Genomic DNA, 20,108 nt, shown 5'->3' on the forward strand with positions numbered 1-20,108 from the left:
CAAATTCTTATAAAAGTAATAGAGGCATGTAGGTATTGTATTTTATCAAATAAAAAATGCGAAGACAAAACGCATCAAAGATGGTTAAACGTATGGAAGTGGGGGCTTATAATGTCACTTGTTGTTAAAAACTGTATATCTTCCTTCAGTTTTTATTGACGCGATAAAAGAAATCTTATATAAATGTTATTTTTTGGAAATCTGTCTGGCGGGCTACTACTTAGATTTTTAGTCAAATACCTAATTGTCGAACTGACAAGAGAGATACAAAAGATCATTTTTAGAAATTTACGAATTGTCTATCCGAAACAAGCTTCGCGCGAGACGAATTGGTGACTAAGCCGTTTTTATATTTACCAATGCCCACACGTCGTTGGCCTGTATTACATATTATAATATGATGAACTCAATTGTTTCATACCCAACAACGCTGAGTCTTGTTTTGACAATATTCGCTGCCAAAGGACCATTAAAGAGCTCATGTTTCTGTTAAGTAAATGTACTTACATCGTTTGACCCACTTGTTTATTTAATAAAGGATCATAAACACTTCCATATTTTCTAGTATGTGTCATTGGCTTTCATGTAGTTCGTTAATATAATAATATTTTAGCGCGTACAAGAAGGTCAGCTATTAAACTGATAGCATTTGTGCAGTGATAATGATTTTCAATGTCTGTGACAAAGAGCAATAACAGATAAAGTTATGAAACTACTGAACTGAATTCTAGTTTACTACTGATAGTGTTATTTCTAGGAAACTTCTCGCAGTATGTATATTTGTAAACATTGATAAAACCCAAAACTTAAGCGACCGCTTAAAGCGGAAACCTATTATTGAGGCTCCGCTGTCTGTCTTTCCGTCCATCACCAGTCTGTATCTCTTGAACCGTGACAGCTACACAGTTGAAATTTTCACAGATGATATTTTTCTGCTGGACCTATAATCAAATATTGGGGCTTAGTAACGGTGGTTACGGTCATAACTTTGTTCGTGATTCGATTAGTATGCTTACCTTTAGCCTATTTGTACGGACCCCTTAGTCCCGAGTTATTGGAATTAAATATTTGTGTCATTACTACTTTAATTCAGTTGTAAGTCTTATGTAATAGGGGTTATATTTATCTGGCACAGTGACATTCAGAGCTGTCTAAGAATAGCAAAGAAAGTAAAGCAGTGCGTCCAACTATTCAATTTCTGGTCTTTACTCCTTATAGCTTATTGATTTAAACTGATATCTATGCAGACCACTGCCACAGTATATAATATTTAAATGAATACTAGAATGTATTGGTGTATAGTACCTTCCTGTACCACCTGTAGTGCGCCATCTCGCTTATACATTACCACTAGTAATAGTTTAAAAGGTGGTAGACCCCCAGTGCGACTGAACTAGTTTTAGATAATTTTATGAATACTAAAATATATTCTATAAATGTACTGAGTATGTACTGAACTGGATATTTATGTTAAATACACCTCCCGCGGATGCTTGACACGCTTAAGATCGCTTAGTTATCATGATTTAATATTACTCATAAAAATGTGTCAGCTGCCTAACGATATTTTTTATTTTCAATAGTTATTATTGATGTCAGATAAAAATAAAATGTGATTTACGCAATTAGGTTACTCAGCCTAAACACGTCCCAGTGCTGCTAACAGGCATCTTTCCATAAGGATGGATTGAGCTTTGATCAATGGCAAATGGCAATTTCAGATTCCAATAATCGAAATTCATTTTTCGCGCGTGTATCTTGAAAAATTATCGAATGGCAAGGCTTAATTATCTTGATTTTTTTATAAGGGCATCAATTATAACAAATCATCTGTAAAAATTTCATCTATCTAGTAATTGCGGATCATGAATAGCACACATGATTCCGATTCTTTTAAAACTATTATACAATTGATACTTTAATAAATAACGCACATACTTATAAAATAAATAGACTAAGCTTTATTATTATAATTAGGTATGCACTCTCTATTGTAATTATAATTAGTTTGATCCATTCTTACTCAAGGATTCGTCGATGGTCGCGGTTTGAATATCCTTAACCACATAAATATAATAACACGTTATGGTTCACATTCATGTGGTTAACTGTGGTTTATGTTACGCAAACGGTACTTCACCCAGTAGTCTCTTTAGTTTTAATTCTAGCTTTTAATGCTAAATTTTCGTAAATTTATTCCATATGTAGAAAAGGTGTTACATAATATTAGTATACCCCCTACAGGGTCCATAGTGTACACTATGGACCCTGTAGGGCACGGCAATGTAGAACACGTTGGGCACACACTTTGAAATATGACGAAGATAAAAGGATTTCTGGATATTTTACTTCTAGCCTTTTCTCAAGCTGTATTTGCGGTCGCCATCTAGTTTAACCGGATTTAAATGCTAAATACTGTAGCTATTAATTATGCAGATACTGCTACCTTATAGCACACTGCAGCAAGAAACTGTAAAAAGAATTGCTAGATCATGTATACGTCGACTTTTCCTGTAATATTTTGACCGTTATTGGAATAATCATTCACCACAACTCATAATTGTCTAATTTTAGTTTCTTAAGATCAATTCGTGTTAATTTTATGGACAGTAGCATTTAGATCATGTTGATAAACCAACCAATTGCTGGTGCGAACAATTTAAACAAATTGATTAATGTATTCAATAATGTGCGATGTACTCCATTCGTTAGCGTTTCGTACCGGGACACGATAATCCTATGTAGATGTGTATGTGGGTCGCTACTCGCTAGTCGCTACGCAGTTCCTGGCGAATTGTCTATCATCGTTCGTTGTACGTCCGTGGGTGGCTAATTGCATTCAGGAATGTGTGCGATATAGATTTAAACGTAAATAAAACTTAAAAACTAGATACGTGGTTTCGCGTGTTACTGTATGCAAATAGTCCAAATTATGAACTAAATTTGTATGACCCTGAACAGGTATATACTATTGCTTAATTGTTTATTTCCTTTTTTTTTCATTTTAACCAAATCAAAGCCAAAAATATATAAAACTCCAAACTGGGTTAAATTGCTCGAAATTAAAATTGCAGCAATTAGATGCCAACGTGTTATGAAAAATACTCGTTGCATAAATTACGCTTTCGATGCAAACATGTTTCATGATGACTATTCGGATGCATTTAGGCCAATTTACATATATGTAATGCTAAACGTATTAAAACTATCGTCTAGAGAATCTCTCGATAGCGCATCGTTATCTCCCTGTGTGTACTGACTGTCTGATCACAGTTCTAGTTCAAGAATATACTCAACGTACATAAAACTATTTATAGAGCTCAAGTAGGCAATATTCAGGCATTCAATGCAGTAAATATGTTTTGTAATGGTGCAGTTACGAAATTAAAACGAGTTATTTATACGCATCTTTAAAGATTTAATTTAATAATTGCATATACCGCTGAAGTGTACAGAACAGCTGCATACATTTCCAACAAACTGCATTATCTATACTTCATGTCTAAATTTAGATGGTTTTACTCATAGTGCAAAGTCAACAAGCTTTTCTTATTTACAAGCATGAGTTTAAATAATGTATATTATATGTGCCTGTTGCAAGCTCATGTTATACCTACGTTATACAGACTTGCTAGATAACATTATGAATCATAGTTCCGACAATTATAATTACTACATTTAATATAATTTTAATAATGTTTACAAAGCGTATGCCTATAAAATTCTTGTTATTAAATGTTGTCGAAGAGTTTTTGTTAAACAAGAGTGATATGACGATAATGTAATTAATTATTATCGCCACACTTTACTTCTTAGTATTGCGATTGGGTATATTATTTAAATACTGGCATTCATTCTTATTATAAACATTTGGAGTGTCTTATTGCTGTAAATATATTGAATTATTGATGCACTGGTCAGGGTGACGATTCGTCTGCAGTGCCGGCCGTCCCACGACAATTTCAAGTGCGTCGTACTAAAATTTGTCATGTCTGGACTCCCCCGATTATTTTGTTAACATCATTTATGGTTATGCGACTCATCCATATTACAGAATATGAGTACTCATGTAGATACTTTCGAATAAAGCACTTACCCTAGAGAAGTAGCTTGATAATGGGTTTTTTAAATCTTGGGTATATAATATTTTACGGTTTGTCCAAATAACATGTGAAAATTAAAACTTATGTTTACATTTAGCTGCATTTTTTTATACGTAAAATCTCGGTAATAACCAAATTCCTATTTATTCACAGAAAGTTTAATATGCCTCGAAATTGCTGCGAGCTACTCGCAAATTCCTTAAAACGATGATCATCATAAGAGTCCTTTCTTATTTCAGGTAAACTTCAAACGCAGTATTTTGCAATAGATGCAGAAAAAAGTGAAGTGCACTCAAATTTGAATGCCTATTGTGACGCAAACAAACCAAAACAATAGATTTGTTATGGAGACACGGCATAATATTGCGTGAACCTAAGTCGCGATGTGGTCGGAGCTTAGCGTGCTACTGGCGCTCGTGTGCGCTGCTTTTGGAATACTAGAAGGACCCAATGTGTGCACCAGACAAGAAACGTGAGTATTTATTTTTTCCTTATGTATGCAAAAGTAGTATGCGGTTCAGCGTGGCCAATTTAGCAGCTCGTGCAATTAATCGGGGCATCATAAAGGCATTCGATTTTATGATGCAATTGCATTTTTCATTTTTGTTATGTTATTTCTATAGTACTTAGACCGATGTTTATGTTGTGCATCTGTTTACTATTGCATATCTAAATATTCTGCATTTTACAATAAATCCTGGGCTGAGTATTGTTTCGTATATTAATTCTATTAAGAGTACCCCAAGGGTCTGCTGTGCGCCCATTATTATTTTAATAGACTGAAATGTTTAGGGTTTACAATTTTTTAATGTAGTTGTAAATATTTAAGGTTTACAGAGCATATTTAGAATTTTGTTTCCGAAATACAGATTTGAGATTACAAATTTCACAGAATTCCTCATGGTAGACGAATTATACACATTTGGCTGCAACGTTTTTCTTTTAAATGCATGAAATACGAAATCCACACATTGTGCGCCGGATTTCCTAGCTTAGTTTAGAGCGTTACGTTATTACAATAGCACGCGTACTGCGCATGCCTCAAACAAGCTGATTGGTGATGTTACAAAAACAAATGATAGCTTTGTTGCTGAAACCATTTGCAGGGTTATGTATATCCTAATTAGCAAGCAGAACTATATTGTTGTTTAATGTCAACGTTGTTACTCAGAATAATGATCACAACACACTTTTTAGGAATATTAGTCGTTACTATTGATTGCTCATTTAATTTAACGGATTTCTTTTTTGATGCAGCAAGGAGGAGAGTTTGTTTTGCTTGTAAACGAAAAGTTGTAAACTTCTAAATTTTTGTCGTGTAATAAATTCGACACGTTAATTTTTTACAGTTGTTGATAAAATATAGAGTAATCATCTTTATCCGTCGTCACTCAACTTAATATTTTGGCTATTGCTTAGGCAGTCAATGAAAATGACTTTTAAAAGACATTGCGTGCGAAAATTGTAAAAAAGATTGTTACAATTTTACAAAACCTACGCGAGTTCCTAGCACCATGTTTAAGGACTGTAATATCTTATAATATTTATGTAAAGTATACTATCTAGTCCCAGGCTTATGTGCATTGTTCTTTGTTTCCCGATAAACGTTCAGTGAGGGCTTTGTTTATTATTTACTTTCGTACAGTGGGGTGGCTGATTGTCCTCGATCGCTCGCGTTACTCATCGGGTCATTTAACTTTATCGAAGTTTTTCCGTTCCGTGCTTGTTATTACCACTTAACTACTGTCATTGTGAATAAAACAGTTCAAAGTTAATATAGGTATCCGTTGCTTGTGGACTGTTGCTGACTGAGAATTAACCTAATGTTGTTATACCTTTTTCCTGTTATTTTTATTTAGTCTTTGTAAATAATAGATAATTGTCTTTTTTATTAGAATGTCTTCGTGTTATTGTTCTTTTGGAAGAGCAGTAAAAACATTTAAACATGAAACCTAATCAGCTTGTTATGCACGCCCATGAAACATTGATTTCATTAGGGCAAACCGACTTTATGTTTCTGCAAATTGTTTGCCGAGTAAAAGTCCAAAACACGAACTTCCATAATTATCTAATAACTAGTTTACCTAATTAGTTAAGTAGCACACAATTGCTGGTTCCGTGTGACGGTACAACTTAGACCGGTTACGAGGCATCTCAAGATAATGTATTTTAATTGTCTCTTATATTGTCAACCGGAAGATATTACGCGCTAATTACGTTGTGACAAACACGTTACGCAGCTTATAGGTAATTATAATTAACTATCTACATTATTTTTCTAGGTACACAACGACAATACGTGTATCGGAGAAGCAGCCTTACCAGGAGAAAGAATACACATGGTGCTTTAATGTGCCTCCAAAATGTTCGAAGTACAAGATTAAGTTTCGGGATGTTTTCAAGACTCAGACCCTAGTGAAGTACAGGCCCGTCGAGGAGTGTTGCGCGGGCTACGCGCCGGACTCGCGAGGGGAGCAGTGCGTGCCAGTGTGCGTGGAATCGTGCATACACGGCAAATGTGTGGCACCCAACACATGTGCATGCGCACATGGATACGGCGGCCCCGCCTGCGATATATGTAAGCTTATACCGTTATTTACACCTCGGCACAGTTAAACCGTCAGCTCCGGTTGACACGTGAACGCTTGTTCGACCATCTCATTTAGAAGCCTAAAAAATGACTAGGCAATAAATACATTAGTCTTACCTGTACAAGTTCAATACAAATAGGCTTTATTTCTTGCAAAACGATTCGAGCATGATGGAATTGTACTTAATCCGAATACTGAAGTAGATTATTAGGGCGTCACCTCAGAATCAGTTGTAATTAATGGTTTTAAATAAATAAGGCAGTCGTTTATGCAGTCAGTGACATTGCAAAATGACTTCGAAGATAACATGACATAGTGGTCGAGTGTTTATCATAAGGGAACTTTATGACTTGTTGAAAGTAAGTCTTTATTGTATGCTTATATTTATTTTACCCTAAATGGGAAGAAAAATAATATTGTTTTACAAACAAAACGTACAGAATTCCAATAAAAAACTATTAAGCCACACTTGATGAAATTTTTATGGGAAAAAAAATACTTATTTCACGTTAAACGAAATAAGGATCAGCAAAATCGGTTCATCCAGTCCTGAGTTCTGAGGTAGCAGAAAATAAACAAAATACAGACGAATTGAGAGATTTTTGAAGTTGGTTGAAAAGAACTGAAAAGTGGCTTTAACCCACAAACACCTTCCTAACAAAAAAAAAATGTTGAGTCATGAAAAATTTGAAACAAATGTTGAGAATCATATACAACGGGTTTTGACAAAGTTCGGTCCTAAAGTCCAAATCCTCAAGAAATAATTTTGTATGTATGGATCAACTTTGTTTTTCAGTACTGGATATATTTTTCTTTGTTGATTTCCATACCAAGAAGCAACTTTTAAATATGTCCAGGATCATTTTCAAACAATATGTTTTATTATAACCGAGATAACACCTTACATATTAATTACATAGTTTCCCTTTTGAGTGCTAATGATAATTTTATAAAGAAACTCTATACAGCGTGTTCCCAGTATTAGTCAATGGATATGAGTAACGATGTAGGTAAACAGGATGTTGCCATTGCGACGCTCGTGTTACACATGTAGGTTCGTATGTGACGCTTTGTATGTTACTAAAGACAATACTGAATTAGTGACAATGTCTGTCCAATGTCTGGTGAGCACGATCTCTTGTAAGGCAGATTTATATAAGTGAATATGTAAATATAAACTACAGGAGGCAAATATACGATTAGAATAGTTTAGCGGATAGTTAGTGGGTTTAATTTTTTTTCATTTGGAAGTTTTGGACAGTTCAGAGCTCTATTGCGGTTAGAGATATGGTGAGATAGGAAATTATGTAATTGATGGAGACGATATTTTTTTCATTTTTTTTTCACTCCAATTGACTAATCAAAATTTATTGCTGTCAAATTATGTAATCAAGCAACCAAAATATTTGTATCATAAAATGTGCATAGATATCCTTTGTGTTATTAAAAAATACATGTATTACTCATTACGACATATTTGTTTCGAATTGTCACACGGTAGTGTATATTTCCTATGGAACAATACTGCTTCCGTTTAATGTTTTCTTCAATTAATGCGTTTAATTCAACATAGCTATGTGTAACTGTTGGTCTTTGGCTGTGGTTTACTGGCCTAGCTAAAGTGCAAGCAGTGTATTTACAAGGTAAAATTGACATGTCATTTCTTAGACACATAGAAAAACTGATTAAAAGCTTACTTTTAAAATTGGAAACCAAATAAAAATGAACGGGGATTTGACCTCACTACGTAAAACAACTAAAATTTGACTTGCAAGCAATAAAATAATATGAATAAAAACTACTAGTTAGCAGAAACAAACATTGCTTTCTGCCAACCATTGCAAATTCCGGGAACAATGAATGTTGAAACGTGACTGTAATGTACACGAGTACATAAAATAGTGCAATGAACTCACACTAAATATGTTTACTTGTTTTCGCAATTAACCAAATCGCGAATTACGTGGCAACAGGCTGTCTTGGGCATGTTATGCGGTGGAATGAGAATCATGCGGTGAGGAAGGTGTTGAGTATGGATGTGGATGGATATAGGGGAAGAGGACGACCAAGGAAACCATGGATAGATTGTGTGAAAGACGATATGACTGCAAAGAGTGTGAGAGACGTCAGGTAGAAAGGAATGGAAAATGGAGATGATGAGATAGACGAACGCACATGAAGATCTATCGTTGAATGTTCATGTAGAAGTAGGTATGTAGATGGCAATGCAGTTCTATATAGGTAAGCTGTAGGTAGCTATCTCAGTTAAGGCGAGAATGAATCACGTCTAGTTCATAGAATATTAAATAACTTGACCTTTAGACAACAACATGAGTATGATAGTAATATTTTTTTTGTACCAAACAATATGATGACGTTCTTCATTTGTTTTAGTATTATTTGGTTATGTTAAGAGTTTGAGTACATTTTTGGGAGTCAACAGCGTTTTTTCTTATTGCTATACAGTAATATAATATATACGATACTTAAATACAGTCGCTATATTATTTGTTAGTTCATTCCCTATTGACTGGTTGCTGGCAGATATTGTTATAATTGTTCTCTTATTTGTATTGTATCATAAAATGCAATATAATTTAAGAACTTATATAACACTCAGATATTAAATCTCTAGACAGCTCTTGCAGTTCAGGTGCTGTCGCTGTGATCGCTGTGATTGGACTGCACGTTGGTTCGCAGTTTTATTGCAGTCGTGTCAACTGCATTCAATCTGTCCCATCTGTCAAGTGCGGTCCCTGTCTGTCCAGAACCTAAGATAAAAATATTGTTCTAGCTTTAGTAGAGTCTATATCCAAAACACTTAAATCTCCTTACAGATGTGAAGAAGAGTGTCCAAAGAACGAGCCGTGTCCGGTGAGATGCCGATGCCAGAATAATGGAAAGTGTACCCTAACCTCGTGCGAGTGCCCGCCAGGGTGGACCGGAGCAGTGTGCGCGAATAAGTGAGCATACTTTACTTTTAAAATGAATCATATAACGTAGTGAATAGTAATTTACTTTGTGAGACAATTTGTGTATTGAGACTAGCTGAATAGTGGTTTATGTAGACGTGATAAGGTAGTATTTTCAGTGTTTTGGTTATGTCGTTGTAACATTTTTTACATATGATGTTGTGTTGTGTGACTTAGATGTCCAGCCGGTAGATGGGGTGAGAAATGTGAGAGGACATGTGAATGCGCGAATGGCGCCGGTTGTCATCACGTGACAGGCCGCTGTCAATGCGAGGCGGGATTCACTGGAGAAAAGGTTTGTCGAAGCCAAGTGTATAGTGAATAGTATCTGTTGTCGATATACCAGTACTCGTTGAGTGCTGATGTAGTTTTATTCTATGAAGATTTGTGGTGTAGTAACAAGCTTAAAGTGGTTCTGCGGGTTATGTTATGTGAGCAATATGCTGTTGCGTATTATTCGAACGAAATCTTTTCCAAAAAAAATGCGTCAAAGAAGCTTGTAGATAGTTGCACTAATACGGGCTAAGCTTGGGTTGTGTTTCGTGTCTTTGGCCGTCCAGTCTTACTTAGAGGATAAGCATATTTGCCGTGCAGCAAACGTAACCTTGTGTGTTTATAACGAATTAATAATTATCGCTGTCAGTTTCACAACATGTACATGTATACTATGAACATACTCCAATAAGTTTTTTGAAGTGCCAAGGTATGTTGGTCTCTGAACTATTAAATAAAGTTTTTAGATATTATAATGGTTTTGTACCCTGCCAGTGCTTGGAGATCTGCGAGGCGGGCACGTGGGGCGTGGAGTGCGGGCGCGCGTGCGCGTGCGAGCACGGCGGCGCGTGCTCCCCGCGCGACGGCGCCTGCGCCTGCCGCCCCGGCTGGGCCGGCGAGCGCTGCCAGCGCCGCGCCTGCCCGCCCGCGCGCTGGGGGCCCGGCTGCGCGCGCGACTGCGAGTGCGACCCCAACACCACCGACATGTGAGACACAAGCAATGTTTACAAAGAGAAATCCTTACATGTATGAAGGATTGCAAGTTGCAACGCATTGCTATACACCGGCACAATAACGCGGATGACGTAGCACGGCGGTTCAGGTTTAGTCAGTAAAAGTCTGACACTACCCATTTATTCCCCCGAGGAAGTGGGTATCCATGAGGACTCCCCCGTCTTACCAAAAAAAAAAGGCGTAGGAATCCTCATGAAAGGGATGCATGGACTATGTCCTATGTGCTCGCAAATCGTCCCGCTTTATGCCCACCTATGGACAGATGGAAACAAATATTATTGACTTTTTCATTTCTTAAATATCATATACTCAAGAAGTTAATTTTTTCGAAAAATCTGCGAAGAAATGGCATAAATATTGTATTCAACTTCCTGTTTCCAACCTCATTACTTTTAAAACCAAACAAAAATACGACGGTATCGCCCATGCAACTTCTCAATTCATCACCATTTTATTTCTGTCACATTAGTATTTTTTTTATATCAAAACATAATACACAATACTAATCACAATATGCTAAGTACGTTGTATGCGCCCTCAGCTGTGACCCATGGACGGGTGCGTGTGAGTGCGCGGCGGGCTGGGGCGGCGAGGCGTGCGAGCGGCAGTGCCCGCTGCTCACCTACGGCAAGGGCTGCCGGTCCACCTGCCGCTGTGAGAACAGCGGACTATGCTCGCCAGTCAATGGTACGTAACCATATTTTTACCAGTAAAGCAAATTTCCCTAATTGTCTTTGTTTTGGCCGTATACAGATAATAACGATAATTGGGAAAGTGACGTTTTAAAATGTATTTTTGTTAGTGCAGTCAATTTGTCTATTACGAAGCCGGCGTATCGCTTAAAAGCGATATTGTGATTGTAAATTGGGCCGTTAGTCCTAAAAAAGAAACGACTAAAATTGAATTTTAGTATTTTTTCTCTAAATATGACATACTACATACCTCTAAAACCTATAATGATGAATTATTCGGAATCCGCTGGGTGCAGCATTTACTGTTACACTGATAACTATAAGTATTGTTATATTTTTCTTACCGGGACTTAGTAGCGTAGGCAATGCATGCGCAATCGATTCAAGAATTTCGCATACAACGGAATACGTTTTCTATAATTCATTTAATATATGTGTCCATCAGAATATTATCGCTTGAATGAACACCAAAATGCAGTCATGCGCGTGAAACAAAAGCTTTGTTTAATCTTTTTAAGGCCAAAACCGTAGATCAGTCTAACAATAGATTTACTACACTTGAACAATAGATCTTTTTCTATATTCTATTAGACTTTGGTTCCGAAGGCTACATGGTTACATCAGGGTCACAATTCTTTAATGGATTTATTTTGTCTTTAATTAGTGGGATCCAGATGCACAAAATCAATTATTATCTCTTATGCACATTCTGTGGTAGTATTCGAAGCGTCTTTGCGGTAGCATAAGTAAACAGATCTGTGTACAAAATTATTTTACACAATCTTACTATCAATATTAAATGTATAACCTTTTCAAGGCAAATGTTAAATTATTCTAGGTTCCTTTGATTATTTTGTTAACTATCGACAAGCAACCTTAGTTAAAATTAAGTTTTTAAGAAGAATCTTCTAGAATCTCCATTTAAGTACCCCTCTATGTGTCAGGTTCCTGCCTCTGTGCTCCCGGTTACCGCGGTCTCCGCTGCGAGGAGGCGTGTCCGTACCCGTACTACGGCGACAACTGCTCCGATACCTGCGATTGCCACAACAACGCGACCTGCTCGCACGAGACCGGCCGCTGTGACTGCAAGCCTGGGTATGTTTACCTAATGGAAATTCATCATCGGCCATGTTGAGTCGGCTTCCAGTCTAACCGGATTCAGCTAAGTACCTGTGTTCTACAAAGTGCGACTGCCTATCTGACATCAACCCAGTTACCTGAGCAACACGATACCCCTTGGTTAGACTAGTTGTCAGACTTTCAAGCTTCTAACTACCTGTAACGACTGTCAAAGATGTATGAATAACAGCCGGGATCCACAATTTAACGTGCCTTCCGAAACACGGAGGAACTTGTTATGACAAAGATGGTTAACCGTCTACGGACCAACCGCGTCAAACGTGGCTTAACCTGTGATCGATTCACTTATGCGGTTATAGCTTAGCCACGACCTCATTTCTTATGAAAAGTATTTGTTCAAAAACCTACTACAGCGTGCTGCTGGGGAGTTTGTTACCCCCGTTCTTCTCTCTCAGCGAAAGCACTTAGGATGCAGTGAAGGGTGGGCGAAATGTTGTTGTTACTTGGTAGCCTAATTTGAAATAATTACTTTTAGTTTTGTTTTGATTTACCTAAGATAACGAAATAAAAGACTCGCATTAAATAATTTGAACCCTGTGTGGTTGAAGTTTGATTTGGTTGTTTTTGTCTTATAGATTTGAAGGTCTAAAGTGTGATCGGCCATGTAACGGCAGGAAGTTTGGCCTGAACTGTCGTCAACCTTGCAACTGTGAAAATGATGCTCCTTGTAATCCTGTTAACGGTATGTATATGTAGTGATATATATTCATTATTTCTCAGCGTTTAATAGTTTCCGTGGCAGGGACCCTTACGATAATTAGCCATTATATAAAAGCATACAGATCAAGATTACGTTCTTAATGAAAATTAATTTGTGATTCTACATTTATACATATATATTTTTAGTTCGTTTTACACAAGATATTTTTCGCTGCCTACTGATTCGGGTGACAATACTCATGACACTACCAGTATTTTTGTACGAAAATAACTTTAAATCAAATCAAATTTAATTCTGGGGAATTAGCTAAATTACTGTTTGCTAGTGAAGGTCGTACATACAATGATTTTAGGGTGATGTAGTAATATATTGTATTGTGAAAAGAAGAACAAGGATAACGGGACGACATCGAATTTTTTCACGAAATAGTGCTAGCTATCGACAAGCATAAACCATAAGGGAGGGGTTGCAGACAAAGATTTAGGCTAGGTGGGCTCGGCTATTTATTAATTAGCCGAAGTGTCATATCTTTACATATGATAACAATACTCCCCGCGCGCAGGCGAGTGCGTGTGCGGGCCGGGCTACACGGGCGCGCGCTGCGAGCGGCGCTGCCCGGCGGGCTACTTCGGGCAGGCCTGCGAGCACCGCTGCAACTGCACCGAGCGCGCGCGCGGCTGCCACCACGTCAGCGGCCAGTGCATCTGCGAGAGCTCCTGGAGGGGTACGGGGGACACATACACACACAACACCACCATATCACTCAAACTAATGCCCACTTTTAGAAGTACTTACCTTCGACTTTCCTCGTAGCAGTAGTTACTTGAGGCTAACTGATCACAGCTAGAGCTTCAAATTCACTTGACACTCATTTTCCTATAGCACTAGCAAAAAAATCGAATTGATTAAAGGAAATCGGCATCAAGCAAACTCGCATTGGAAGTCGTCGTGTCCTTAAATAAAAATATCTTAAAGTACAGTAAAATTTGTTGAGCTTTTAGAAACGAAGAATAAGAAAGCGCATCGTGCAAACTCAGTAGACTTTAATTACACTTTAGTGCGTAAAATGCATACTAAAGTCACTAACATTGTTAAATTCCATTTTAACAATCATGCTTCATATCATTGACCATCTTAATAAGGATGGATAACTAGACACATTGAATGTAGAGCTAAATTCATTTTAAATCACCATAACCATTTGTTCATTCAGGTCTTGCTAGGAAAGGTATGTATGTCATAACACTGTCCTCTAACAACCCTAACTTTATAACAGATGTCTTGGGGACGGCCATCCTTTACGATACTAACTGTGACCAAAACAATTCAAAAGCAATGCAACTCGAAGAAGACAGGATTATAACAAACAGGAACATCAGCAGCAATGGAGAAACATTCCAACTGCTCTACTTACGGAAGAACGACAAGAGCGCCCCAATATTCGACAATGATGAACGCGAATTCGAAAGAGATTTCGATCGGTACGCAATGCTGAACAAAGTCGTGTCTGAGGAGTACGACCGTATGAACCAGATACCGATCAACAATTGCGTAGCTTGGAACGTGAACAAACATGTCGCCGAACCTACGTACATACTGTCAACTGTGACAGAAGCTCTTACGAGATCTGAAGTACGGAATGTTAAGACTATAGTCGCGATTGTGAATGCTAAAGACGCCTCTCCTGGTTTTGCGTCAATCTACGAAGTGTCTATCAATGAAGGACAGATCTACGTCAATAAGTTGTCTTCGGCCATGTTAAATAAAATGCCCTACGAATGAAATAAATTTTCTAATGATTTGTGCCGCTTATTTATGATGTTTTATTGTAATTGTCTTGGTCTTTACCGGCAGGCATGGATCCTGAGATATTGAGCAATCGTTTGGAAATGAAATTAGGGCTTAAAAGTGTGCGCACAATAATAAAAATGTAGGGTTGATGTTACCAATGCGCAAAAAGACAATTATTGTTTAAAAAATGCAGATCTTGGTACAATTCTATGTTACCAGTACAATTTTACTTTTCTTGATTTGGTGCTTTGGATTTTTTTCTTTGTAACACTTCGGCCAATATACTATGAAAAATACTTAGTATTATTAATTAACTAAACTACTATTACAATAAGTAATAATATGTTATCCATTATTTTCATAATTTTAACCATATGGGACGAAGGATATAGGGTAAATGGAGGTGTTTCTTAAACATAATTTATTCAAACATTTATTAACATGACATTTCTTATATACCACATTATATAACGGTTATAATTTCAACAACAAAAAACTCCCAGGTGTCCGCTGCGAGACTCAGTGCGCTGAAGGTCACTACGGGGAACACTGTTCGGAGAAAGTGTCCCTGTGGCAACAACTCGTCGTGCGACGCGTCCAGCGGGACCTGCGTGTGCGCGGCGGGCTGGACCGGCGCCGACTGTACCACGCCTTGCCCTCCCGGCACTTACGGCGCTGGCTGTACACAGCTCTGTCCTGAATCACCTACGGGTAAATACACGAATAAGTCTAGAATTTAGAGGTTACTTAACCGGTCTTTAATGTGGATATATGTATTATTCTGACTAGTAAAAGCAGTGATCACGAAACGACTCGTTATATTTGATTGTATGCTGATATCTTATATTGGTAATTCATTGTTGGGAAACTGTTAAGTAATCAAAGTCAATTGTGTGACGGAAGATTGATATGTGAGGGTTAAGTTTGTGATTCTTGAAAAATTCATTTGCGTCTAAATTTATGATTTTTTATAAAATTAGAGCAATGTAAAAAAATGGAGTTAATTAAAAGAAAATCATTTTTTGACTTACCGTGCAGAGTCTCCCTTCGGTTAAACATCAAAAATCAAATCATCTACCTTCCATGCACTCTACATCACAAAGCATAACTCAAAACTTCTCCCAAGCAAACTTCGTTTACAAAAATGCAAGACAAACAATCAGAAGTTTGTAAACTTTCCTAACTATTACATAACTTGGCAGGTAACACTACATGTAACCCAGTGACGGGCATGTACACGTGTCCGAGTGGGTTCACGGGCGTGACTTGCGAGTACCCGTGCCCGCTCGGGACCTACGGCGTGGACTGCAAGGAGAAGTGTACTTGTAAACATGGAGCGGACTGTCATCATGTGACTGGTGAGTGTGTTTTTAAGCTTGTTTCATTAACTTAGATTTTTTGTCCCTATTTAAACTTGTATTCTTAATTAAAGATAAGAGTTAATATTGTTTTGTAATTAGATGAAAATAATGCAAGAAAAAAAAACAATCTGCAATCGAATTTGAGAATCTTGGCTATACGCACGCGTCCCTTTAACAATGAAGTTACCAAGGTGTTTGACTCAGAATTTGAATTTGTTCGTTACGTTGCATCATGATACATCTAGTGGACTGTTATAATTAGCTAACACGGATCTGTTTAGCTTTCGGACTTGAATTTTGTGTCCACTAGCGATCCGCCCCGGCATCACTAAAGTAAACGACGTCAATGATGTTGATAGAGTTGTAACGCGTTGTGCAACACATTATCAAAATATATTTTACTTCAAACCTGTTTTGAGGCAGCATCGATGCATTTCCTGACTCTTTTCTCCCAAGTTATATCCTAAGTCCCATGTTCTCATACGGAAGCGGCTCTCATCGTTGCTAAGCTGAGTGCGAGGGAGCAGCAACAGCATTCTAAATGTAATTGCTGAGAAACAGGACAGGAATATGAGAAGCAGGAATATCCCAAAAATCTTTAATTGCCGATCACTTGTAACCCTCTTTTATTAATATTTTGACACTGTCTGAAATAAAGCTTACTATATGATAATATTGTCCCGTGTCGGGCAGGCGTGTGCCAGTGCCTGCCGGGCTGGCGCGGCGCGGACTGCGCGCGCGCGTGCCCGGCGGGCCGCTGGGGCGCCGAGTGCTCGCAGCCGTGCCGCTGCGCGCCGCACGCCGCCTGCCGCCCCAGCGACGGCTACTGCCGCTGCCCGCCCGGGTACATCGGACACTACTGCACGCAGTGTACGTATCATTTTTTACATTTTTTTGTATATAACGACTCTTCTTTGTGTCGCGGGGTGTTTCACAAACATACAAATCATATGCACAATGACACCCAGACTCAGAACAAGGATTCGTGGATCACACAAATGCTTGTCAATTTAGTACCCATAAAACAAGGTTTGCCGAGTTTAAGACTAGATGGCGTTGTGTGAAAGTTGTGGGATATTAAATATCACATCCTTTACATGAAGGTGACTGTGTGCTACACGTTACATAACACTACACATCTGACACCACTCATGATACGTTACTCGAGAGACAAGCAAGAACCTACTTGCTACACACATGCTACGAAGTACTTGCTACACGCATAACCATTTCATGTGACCGAACTTTTTTCAACGTACTGTTCAATTTATTTGCTTAATTTACTAGACCTTAACCTCATCTGACGAAGCTTCTAAAAAAGGGTAGACCCTGCTAAATAATTGTCAAAAGAGAGCATTGCAGTGTACCTTGAAGTATTAGTTAAACATGTTTATGAACCATTTTTACTTCTCCTCATAGTTTGTCCGGAGGGCTACTACGGCGACCACTGCATGCAAGCGTGCAACTGTTCATCAGTCGGGTTCTGGGTGTGCGACCCGGTGGTCGGCTGCATCTGTCACCGCGGCTACATCGGGGACCAGTGCGACATACATGCCAGCGATGCTATTGTCATTGATACACGTAAGCTGCCCTACTGCCTGCTTGTCATCATAAACAACCTAGTCTTTTCCAAACAATGTTGTAGTCTGCCTCCAGTCCAACCGGATGCAGCTAAATACCAGTATTTTAGAAATACAGAATGCCTATCTGACCTCCTCAACCCAGTTATCAAGCAACATTATACCACTTAGCCAAACTTTTTATCAGATGTTGTAGCTTCTGACTACTCGGTCAAACACTGTAGCTTTGTAAAGATTGTCAAAAATATATAAACAGCCGGGACCCACAATTTAACATGCCTCTCGAAACGCGAAGGAACTCGTTATGACAAAGATGGTAACCCATCCATGGACACAACGTTTAAAGCGTAGCTTAATCGGCGATGTGTTAAAGTAGTAATAATGCCATTTATAAATGGCCTCTTCCCGTATAGAAAACTGATTCATAATGATAAAATCTTATAGTACCTAAATTAAGTGTACCAAATATATTTTTTTTGGTTTTAGGAGAGTCTTCAAGCTCCGGCCTAACGGTAGTGATGGTGATACTAGCGTTCATATGCGCGGCGACCGCCATCTTGGTTCTGATGTACTACCGCAAGCGCGTGCGCAACCTCAAACGGGAGATCGCTCACGTACACTACACTGCTGATCCTAACTCGCAACCTGGTAAGAGAAATATTACTTAATGAATAGAAATCTGCGTTTAATCAGTTTTTAGAAATCATAATGTTGCATATTCTTTGATTTTGGCATCCCATTGCTCGAAATGCTAGAAATCAATAAATCATCATCATCAGCCCATCTTCGTCCACAACAAATGGATTATTAAAATTACTGTTACAACACCTATAAGTGGGAAACTGTTTCTTATCTAAAATTAGTTTCTAAATTGACTACAATTTGTCAGTAGTTTCAGAAATAAGTATTTTGGACAGACTTGTGAGCCAACAACAAGAATATTTCATAACTAAATGCTTGCTGTAAATATTCTAGAGTAAATTCTACTTCCAACAGAACAACAACACTTCGACAACCCTGTATACTCGTACCAAGGATCAACTCGTAGCGATGACTCCACAACATTGCTGAACAACGCCCCGCACATACTGAACAATCTTGGTACTGGCAGCAAGCTGAGTAACACCGCTATGGAGAAACTGAGAATGAAGGCGACTGGGTCTAGTGAAAGTAAGTTTTATGTGCTGTCTTGCATGGCTATATCTGATCACCCACCAGTCAACTTTGCGGTTACCATAATTATAAACTTAGTCTTTATCGTTTACTACATTTTAACGTGTTAACATTTATAGATTTTGCCTAATGATATATAATAAAATGGACATGGATCAAAATAAACTGAATTCCCCCAAATAAACTATTTCAGATCGAAATAATATTTTTTTATTAAAGTCGTGGTCAAGCAAAACTATTTACTATTTACAATTACTAAAATATAAGAGAGAACTAGAACGAAAAATCTATTTTTAATAACCATGTAGAAACTAATTAACCCTCGATGACCGAACAGATATTTGACATTGAATAAAACCAAATACATCTATGAGACAGGTTAACAAAAATAACTGCGCAACAAAGAATATAAAATTATATAAATAGTAACATAATATTACATTGATGAAATAATCCGATACATGTGGAAACGTCGTGTGTTTAACGACAAACAACGAACATATTTACACGATGTATTTCTTAGTAGTCTTGTCGGAAAAACATCTTTATTTCAATGTAAAAACAACAACTGTCTTTACTTAACCGACAGGCATGATAAAGGACTTGAGTTCATGACTCCTGTTTTAATACAACCTTCTTTACAACTTTCTTATTCATATAATAACATTTCTGTGTAACAAATGTGACATTTTTGTTACGTGTTACGGCTTTTAAGATGATTAAATGTGCTATATTTAATATAATAAAAACATTATGCACCACATATAGGTAAATAATTTATTATTAAACTGAATATGCTTCAAATGCCTCATCTCAAAGCATGCTTTATTACTGTTAAGGGTAATTTAGGTGTAAGCGGGTTATAGGTTACGGGTTATCGGTTACCAACATACAATACACAAATTGTTTCTTGGCAATGTGTTAAAACCCTCTTTGTATTTTACCAAAAACTGATTTCATACCGATAATAAATAGTGATTTGTCTAATAAATTTTAATGTCTTGTGACATGGTTAAAATAAAAGTACTGTAAAAAG

General features: G+C 37.6%; 1 protein-coding gene across 1 annotated transcript in view; it reads left to right on the forward strand.

Annotated features, from left to right (window-relative positions):
• Positions 1-20,108, forward strand: part of LOC113500799 (protein draper-like) — a 30,546-nt gene that overhangs the window by 5,392 nt on the left and 5,046 nt on the right. The window contains 17 exon segments of the mRNA XM_026881699.1: positions 4,343-4,575; positions 6,386-6,717; positions 9,471-9,657; positions 9,844-9,961; positions 10,435-10,646; positions 11,216-11,361; positions 12,311-12,461; positions 13,082-13,188; positions 13,730-13,891; positions 14,444-14,947; positions 15,408-15,514; positions 15,516-15,669; positions 16,161-16,316; positions 17,013-17,189; positions 17,739-17,900; positions 18,386-18,547; positions 18,896-19,069. Coding sequence (XP_026737500.1) covers positions 4,487-4,575; positions 6,386-6,717; positions 9,471-9,657; positions 9,844-9,961; positions 10,435-10,646; positions 11,216-11,361; positions 12,311-12,461; positions 13,082-13,188; positions 13,730-13,891; positions 14,444-14,947; positions 15,408-15,514; positions 15,516-15,669; positions 16,161-16,316; positions 17,013-17,189; positions 17,739-17,900; positions 18,386-18,547; positions 18,896-19,069 — 3,100 coding nt within the window. The 5' untranslated portion in view covers positions 4,343-4,486.

The sequence above is a fragment of the Trichoplusia ni genome, chromosome 14, assembly GCF_003590095.1.
Source record: "Trichoplusia ni isolate ovarian cell line Hi5 chromosome 14, tn1, whole genome shotgun sequence".
Classification (NCBI taxonomy): Eukaryota; Metazoa; Arthropoda; class Insecta; order Lepidoptera; family Noctuidae; genus Trichoplusia; species Trichoplusia ni.